The sequence below is a fragment of the Silene latifolia genome, chromosome 3 (genome assembly GCF_048544455.1).
Source record: "Silene latifolia isolate original U9 population chromosome 3, ASM4854445v1, whole genome shotgun sequence".
NCBI lineage: Eukaryota > Viridiplantae > Streptophyta > Magnoliopsida > Caryophyllales > Caryophyllaceae > Silene > Silene latifolia.
Window position 1 is genome coordinate 151,785,454 of NC_133528.1, and position 8,081 is coordinate 151,793,534.

The 8,081-nt window shown below is 37.9% G+C and overlaps 1 protein-coding gene and 1 non-coding gene across 2 annotated transcripts; one reads left to right on the forward strand and one right to left on the reverse strand.

Moving 5' to 3' along the window:
- Positions 1-811: 811 nt before the first annotated feature.
- On the forward strand, positions 812-7,451 carry LOC141648518 (coatomer subunit gamma-like). The gene is made up of 18 exons (XM_074457244.1): positions 812-1,039; positions 1,298-1,395; positions 1,507-1,557; positions 1,653-1,766; positions 1,875-2,075; positions 2,165-2,266; positions 3,337-3,444; positions 3,524-3,754; positions 4,179-4,429; positions 4,583-4,754; positions 4,864-5,019; positions 5,109-5,159; positions 5,268-5,408; positions 5,481-5,678; positions 5,771-5,902; positions 5,991-6,164; positions 6,505-6,744; positions 6,854-7,451. The coding sequence occupies exons 1-18, from the start codon at positions 994-996 to the stop codon at positions 7,046-7,048; spliced, it is 2,661 nt and encodes an 886-aa protein (XP_074313345.1). The 5' UTR covers positions 812-993; the 3' UTR covers positions 7,049-7,451.
- Positions 7,452-7,800: 349 nt separating this feature from the next.
- Positions 7,801-7,872, reverse strand: TRNAE-UUC (transfer RNA glutamic acid (anticodon UUC)). Its single transcript has one exon. It is a non-coding gene; the product is annotated as a tRNA-Glu (tRNA).
- Between the last annotated feature and the right edge of the window lie 209 nt (positions 7,873-8,081).

Here is an 8,081-nt window from a genome sequence, read left to right on the forward strand (position 1 = left end):
TTTCCATCCTTGCCCACCACAAACCCTAACCCATTTCACCCTCTTCATTTTCTCCAAATTCAAAAAATTATATATAAACGAACTGTATCCATTTTCGATGACTTTATTAAAAGGGTGTTTTTGCAAACCGTATCTATTCTATTAAAACCTTCTTGAGTGGTACAAGGGACCAACCAGAAAACCTGAGTAGAATGCTGGAAAATCGTAGCACAACAAGAGAATACAAAGTATCACATATCACATTTCAGGTGAAGCCATGTCGAGACTTATTTCCTTACAAAGAGGGAGAAGAAAAATCACAATTAGAGTTTTCGAAAAGATCCAAATTCTTGGAGTAGATAACTGAAAGGTCACCCATTCTTCTTCAAACATGACCAAATTATCCCCCACTCCCCCCGATACAAATGGCCAAGCCTAATTAATCACATATCGCAAAAACTAAAAACAACCTAATTCGAAATCAACAAATCTTCCTTATGATTAGAGGTGTGATGTTACAAGCTTAAGACTTCTTATAACCTTTCAAGTAACAGTTGTTTTGATTGGATATTTATTTTGATTAGATATGTGTTGTCACAAGCTAATGACTTCTTACAAGCTTGTGATTGGATGTGTATTGTACTCTATATTTTGATCCGATGTGTGTTCTGTCACAAGCTTATGACGTTTTGATCCCCTTTCCATCTTAACATTAAATAAATTAAATATAACCGTCAAAAAGTTATAATAAAATTTGTGATTCGAGAAAACTTACACCCACCTGATCAGCCAACCCCGCATGAAAAGTCAATAACAACATGGTCAACATCACAAAATGACTCGACGAGGTTAGCAAAATTTCAAACCCGAACCAAATGACCCGTTTTCCGGCATACCCATCTTTTCTCCATTGAGACGTGAACCACGTAAAAAATTAGACATACATACTCTCTCTATTGCCAGGGAAAATTTGACAAGAATTGCAGATCCATAGCATCATTCATTCAGTCAACAATGGCGCAACCTCTCACTAAGAAAGACGATGATCGCGATGACGAAGGTAATCTCTCTTTACTGCATCCAATCTCTAATTTTTCATTATTCTGGAGTCTCGACAACAATTCAATCGACATTATAAACAATCTGTGATTCAGCAATTTGATCGGAATGTGGGTTCTACTTAATTAGGGTTTGAATTTCAGTTCTGGAACAATTAATTGTAGAGTTCCTTAATTGTAGGTTAGATCTTGTGAATTTTATCGTGCGATTTGAGCGAATTGTGATGTAATTAGGATTTGTGATAATGTTGTTGGTACAGCTGATTTCTCGCCATTTTTGGGACTCGAAAAGGGAGCCGTTCTTCAAAAAGCTAGGGTTTTCAATGATCCTCAGCTCGATCCTAGGCGTTGTTCTCAGGTTTTGTTTCGAAATGCTGCTGTTAATTTTATTTTTATTTTCAAGTTGTTGAAATTTTCGAGTGGTTGGGTTGCGTAAGTTTGTTAATTGTGATTTGAATTGATGTGTTAGGTCATTACTGAGCTTCTGTTTCTACTGAATCAAGGAGATAGTTTTACCAAGGTTAAGATTTAGTTTCCTCTCGTGTTATAATTTTACGCGATTTTAGTTGTGTTTTTGGGGTTAAATTCGTTGTATTGTGATGGGATTTGATTTAGGTTGAAGCCACAGAGGTGTTCTTTTCTGCGACCAAACTGTTCCAGTCGAAAGACACTGGGCTACGGAGAATGGTTTATTTGTTAATTAAGGAACTTTCGCCTTCGGCTGATGAGGTTTGTGCTTTGAACTTTGATTCTCTGTTAAAGCTAAGTCGTCCTACTTGTCGAAGGTTATACACTTATACTGAACATTACAGTTTCTTTCTCATTTTGGTGTTTTAGGTCATCATTGTCACGAGTTCCTTGATGAAGGACATGAACAGTAAGACTGATATGTTTCGGGCAAATGCTATTCGCGTGCTTTGTCGGATCACCGATGGTACACTTCTTACACAGATCGAAAGATATCTTAAACAAGCTATAGTTGACAAGAACCCTGTTGTTGCCAGTGCTGCTTTAGTTAGTGGTAATCATTTGCTCCAGGTACTTATGCTACCTAGTTGTTACATATGAATTTAGCATTACGGATTTTGTTGGCTTGTCCAACTCTTACGTGTTTTGTGGTTTATTAGACAAACCCTGAGATAGTGAAACGATGGAGTAATGAGGTGCAAGAAGCTGTTCAATCACGTTCCGCTCTTGTACAATTTCATGCCTTAGCTTTGTTGCACCAGGTATGGGGTGCTGCATTTTAACTTTTTCTTTCTTTCTCTGCAACAGATGTGGATTGTGGGTACATAACAACATTTTGTCTAAGGTGCTATATATGTATCCTACTGAGAGAGTGTATGTTTTTTTTCTTTCCCCATCGACAAACAGTTAACTCTCAATAACGCTGAGAATTGGGAGAGGAAAAGTTTGCGCGGTAGGAATAGTAATAGAGAATTGATCAATTGAACAGAGATGCGAAGTTAGTGTGGTAGGACTTAGGAGTGTAGGACACAGTTTCATGATAGATGTTTAAATAGATTTATGTTTTCAAAATTACAAGAGATAAATGCTGATTAGCGATTCTTAAGAGTGGAAGCTTGTAGCTGTAACACGTAGAAGAATAGTTTCTTTCATGTGCAATTCTCTCTAGGAAAAGGTACTGAAAATGTAACCAGGGTAGATGGATGTGTTTTTGTTATGTTTTGATGTTGGAACTTGGAATTGGGCTTATGCTTGGTTATTTGATATGCTGTAGCGCAACCTGAAATCCATACTAATGTGGAGAATAAATTTGCTTACCCTTTAAATATATCTGAATTTATATCCATGTACAAGTAGTCGTTTTTTCTTTCTGGTCATTTGATAAGCTCTTATTTTATACATTTCTTTACTTGCGTGATGAATTGTTTCTATTCCGCTCTTCATTAATGTAGTGAATGGGAGAAGTATCCAATGATCCCCACTGGCCACCCTTTATGTTATATGTTCAGTTCATCCCCTTAACTATTAAATTTTGCAAGTTGATACTGTCATACTGTCACTGTTGCTTGATGTGCAAAGGTGCAGTCAATTCCCTACATTATATGCCAACTAAATTCTTTTCTATATGCTGAAATCATACCAGAGAAGTAAAAAATACAACTCATGTATAGGCATCTATTTTAAGTATATTCTGTAACCATGATATCAAATCATTAGGGACTAGGACTTTGTTGTTGTAATATTATCATCATAATATCATGGGCCTCATGGCATTAAAATATTTGTACCTTCATAGAATTCACAAGAATTTTCTTGTTTTGGGCCTTTGCAGATAAGACAGAATGACCGTTTAGCGTTGAGCAAGCTTGTGTCGAGCTTGACCAGAGGATCAGTTCGCTCACCAATGGCACAATGTCTTTTAATTAGATATATAAGCCAGGTGCATACGTAATGACCTCTGTTCCTGCAGCATGAGATATATGTCTTGGATGTTCTCTTAAATTGATTACTTTCTGTAGGTGATTCGAGAATCAGGAGCTTCTCAAACTGGTGACCGTCCATTCTATGACTATCTTGAAAGTTGCCTTCGCCATAAGGCAGAAATGGTTATTTTTGAGGCTGCGAGAGCGATTACTGAGCTCGGTGGTGTTACAAGTCGGGAATTGACTCCAGCAATCACTGTCCTACAGCTATTTCTCAGTTCTTCAAAGCCCGTTTTACGTTTTGCAGCCGTTCGTACTTTGAATAAGGTGTTTTTTTGTCGCTTATATCTGCCAGTCATCTGCTCACACTTTTCTAAGACTAACTTTCCTTCGCTTCATCTTTCATCTCTAAATTGGAAGTTGGAAGTGTGTAAAATTATCGTTGATGCTTCCTAAAAATCATCAGTCTTATTTGTAAATTGTAATGCTATTGAAATGCTGTTGCCGGATATGTTAGCTAAACTACTCCGTTTTCTTTCTTGTAAGTTTACTTTGGGAAGAGGAGTAGGTGGAAGGAGTGCGTTCCCTGGTGTTTATTTAAAGAAAGGCACTGAGGGCAAATATTTAGGCTAGAGCCTGGGTTGTTTATAGGCTTGTCGATTAGTAAATATGTAGCACTAATGCATATTTTCAATTTATCTTATCTTGTAAACTACTAAACTGATAAACTACTGACGATGTTGATTTGCAGGTAGCTATGACACATCCCATGGCAGTCACAAACTGTAATATAGACATGGAAAGCTTGATATCTGATCAGAATAGAAGCATTGCCACTCTTGCAATAACAACACTTCTGAAAACTGGTAATGAAACAAGTGTAGATCGCCTCATGAAACAAATCACAAACTTCATGTCAGACATCGCTGATGAGTTTAAGATCGTTGTTGTCGAAGCTATAAGATCTCTTTGTCTAAAGTTCCCCCTTAAGTTCAGATCATTGTAAGTTTTTATCATTTTTGCTGTTTAAAGCTGTACATATCTAGTTATCTACGATTGATTTCCTTCTGATTGAAAATTATCCGTAATATTTAGCGATTTGGTCTACAGACTGCAGTCATAGATGGCTGATCTTTGCTCATGGCTCCATTGCAGGATGAATTTCCTCAGTAATATCCTCAGGGAAGAAGGTGGGTTCGAGTATAAGAAGGCAATTGTTGACTCTATTGTGATCCTTATCAGAGATATCCCAGATGCAAAAGAAAACGGGCTTTTGCATCTTTGTGAATTTATTGAGGACTGTGAATTTACTTATCTCTCCACACAGGTACATAATATATAGTTTTCACCGAGTTGAATTTGCTGGATATTATTTCCCAACTCTATTGCCCTTGCGCTTCAGTCTATTAGTGACACAATTTGTTTTGTTCATTCAGATTTTGCATTTCTTGGGTGTTGAGGGGCCAAAGACATCAGATCCTAGCAAATACATACGCTATATTTATAACAGAGTAATTCTTGAGAATGCTACCGTCAGAGCCAGTGCCGTGAGCACACTGGCCAAGTTTGGCGCGATGGTTGATTCATTGAAGGTCTCACATAGTTGTGTACTTGCATTGTCTTTATTTAAAGTTTAATAACTCAGTGGTCACCACTTCACCAGTGTGGCTTTTGTTTGCAGCCCCGTGTTTTTACATTGTTAAGACGCTGCCTCTTTGACAGTGATGATGAGGTAAGTGATTGATTGTTTGGTGGTTTGATTGTTGTTATACTGATCAGATTATTTCTATGCTCTCACCAAGAGGAAATTATGAGGGTTTACCTGCAATGTAATTTTCAGGTCCGTGATAGGGCAACCCTTTATCTGAACATGCTTGGCGGTGATGGTGCCGTTGTGGAAACTGACAAGGATGCAAAGGAATTCCTTTTTGGTTCCCTGGATGTCCCATTATCTAATCTGGAGACCAGTCTGAAGAACTATGTTAGTAATTTTCCTGGTCTTACTTTGTTACTGTTGCTGAGGCCACTATTTTATTGATTGAAATTCTTGCAGGATCCCTCTGAGGAACCTTTTGACATCAACACTGTTTCCAAGGAGGTCAAGTCTCAGCCCCTCGCTGAGAAGAATGCGACAAACAAAAAGCCAACTGGATTAGGTGCTCCGCCAACAAAACCTTCAACTGATGTTGATGCGTATGAGAAGTTACTTTCATCTATTGCAGAATTTTCATCCTTTGGCAAGCTTTTTAAGGTTTTTCAACTCTTATCTGTTTTTCATATTGTGGTTTAAATGTAGCAGCTTGTTCAGTAAATATTCTGATTTTATTATCTCCTGCTTGCCAGTCTTCGGCTACTTTTGAGCTAACTGAACCTGAGACAGAGTATGCCGTTAATGTGGTGAAGCACATATATGATGGACACATTGTGTTCCAGTACAACTGCACTAACACAATTCCAGAGCAACTATTGGAGAATGTAAGACCCATTAACAACATCAAAATTATGATTTTTGCTCTGTAGGCCTGCTCACAGAAGTTATAAGCTTTGGTCCGTTTGTTGCCAGGTTTCTGTTATCGTGGATGCTTCTGAAGCAGAGGAATTCGATGAAGTAGCATCCAAGTCTCTAAATTCTCTTCCATATGACACCCCAGGACAGACATTTGTTGCCTTCCAGAAGCCTGAGGGAGTACCTGCAGTTGGGAAATTTTCAAATATCTTGAGATTTTTCGTCAAAGAGGTAGGTACTAGTATGTTTTACTGTACTCATTTATGTTAATTCTTTACATTATCCCTTCAAATGAATTCACTACGTTTTTGTTCGGGTAAAAAATAACTCACAAAAGCACTCCTATCTGAGTGAGGGCACCAGTTCCTTTTTACATGGTAGCATCTCCTAGAATGATGTTCGAAATTAAATCTAGTGAAGTGAATGGAAGCCTGGAAGAAGTACCTTTATTTCTATTCTAAGTATTGTCTAGTGTATAAAGTATATGCTTGTCTTAGAATATTTATTAGTTAGTTTTCAGACGGATGCATATTTGTGAACTTGTGACACACTAATATTTTTGGTCGTTCAGGTTGATCCATCAACTGGCGACGCAGAGGAAGATGGCGTGGAGGATGAATATCAATTGGAAGACTTGGAAGTCGTGGCAGCTGATTACATGTTGAGAGTTGGTGTTTCTAATTTCAGAAACGCGTGGGAGAGCATAGGCGCAGACTTCGAAAAGGTTGATGAATACGGCCTGGGCCCACGAGAGAACTTGGCAGATGCTGTAAATGCTGTCATCAGTCTTCTTGGAATGCAACCTTGTGAGGTAAGCTTCTATAAACAATTTTGGAGCAATTAAATGACATGTTAATAGGAGTAACTTATTTCTTCGTTTCTGCTATCTATCCTCTTTCCTTTTTTTTGGTAATCCGTAGGGTACCGAAGTAGTCCCAAAAAATTCAAGGTCGCACACATGTCTGCTTTCTGGTGTATACATGGGAAGTGCTAAAGTCCTTGTCCGTTTGCAATTCGGTCTTGATTCAAGCCGAGAAGTAGCCATGAAACTTACTGTCAGATCAGAAGACGAAGCCGTTAGTGACACTATCCATGAAATCGTTGCAAGCGGCTGAATATCGAAGATTCTTTCATTTTGGCCTTTTTGGAGGTCAGATTGTATCGCGTGGCAGACTTTTTGATAGTTGTAGAAATGAAGACCTTACTATACAAGCTGCTTTGCTTGAACTCCTTATGTTCACCTTCAAGTTTACGCAAATTACTTCTACAAGAATGTGCCAATATTGCACATCACGGTGGTACTGAGATGATCGATTGTATTTGTAGTGACTCTAGTGAGCGGGCTATTGATTTAGGACTCGTCTCTCTAAATATCTTCATTATTTTTACTTAGATTGTGTAACTTTTATTTCAAGTTTCCTCAGACTCGTCAACTTTCAGGCAAATTGCCCGGTTGATATTGACATTTCATTCATATTTTTGAAATCGGTAAAGTAAGAGCATCATAGTTTCTTCCTATCCCTCACAGTTGAATGACATTTTCCGTTGAGTTACAACTTGCAATATGATGTTTTTTTTTTAATTAAAAAAACAGTGTCTCATTATAGACAGGAGATATCCGTCTATAGTTATACATGGGTCAAATATCCACCCACTTTAAGCAACAAGTTGCATGATGGGGCTAAAAAATGGTATCACTTTAAGCATATTTGACCCGTCTTTCACTTTAGACATGAGACTAATTGTTAAAATCAAGTACTTTCTATTGCATTTAGAAATTTTAAGGGAAAAGGTACTTACAATAGATGACCCGGTTTTTACAAAATTGCAGACGAGTATTAGGCACAGCCTTGAATATTTTAAAAAGTTCCGATGCCGGGAATCGAACCCGGGTCTCCTGGGTGAAAGCCAGATATCCTAACCGCTGGACGACATCGGAATTGTTGATTATTAATGCCAGTTAGTATAAGTAAATTATAATTTCTTAGGACATGATTTCCTTTCCACTTTTAAGTGATTTGAAGTAGGTCATGAAATGGACTTCTAAGGCCCAACTCTCTACGTGAATAGTCGATAAGACGAGAATAGCTGATACCAAAACCCAAATCTTTTAACAGAAAGTCTTGCTTGTGACGGGCTATTCCCGTC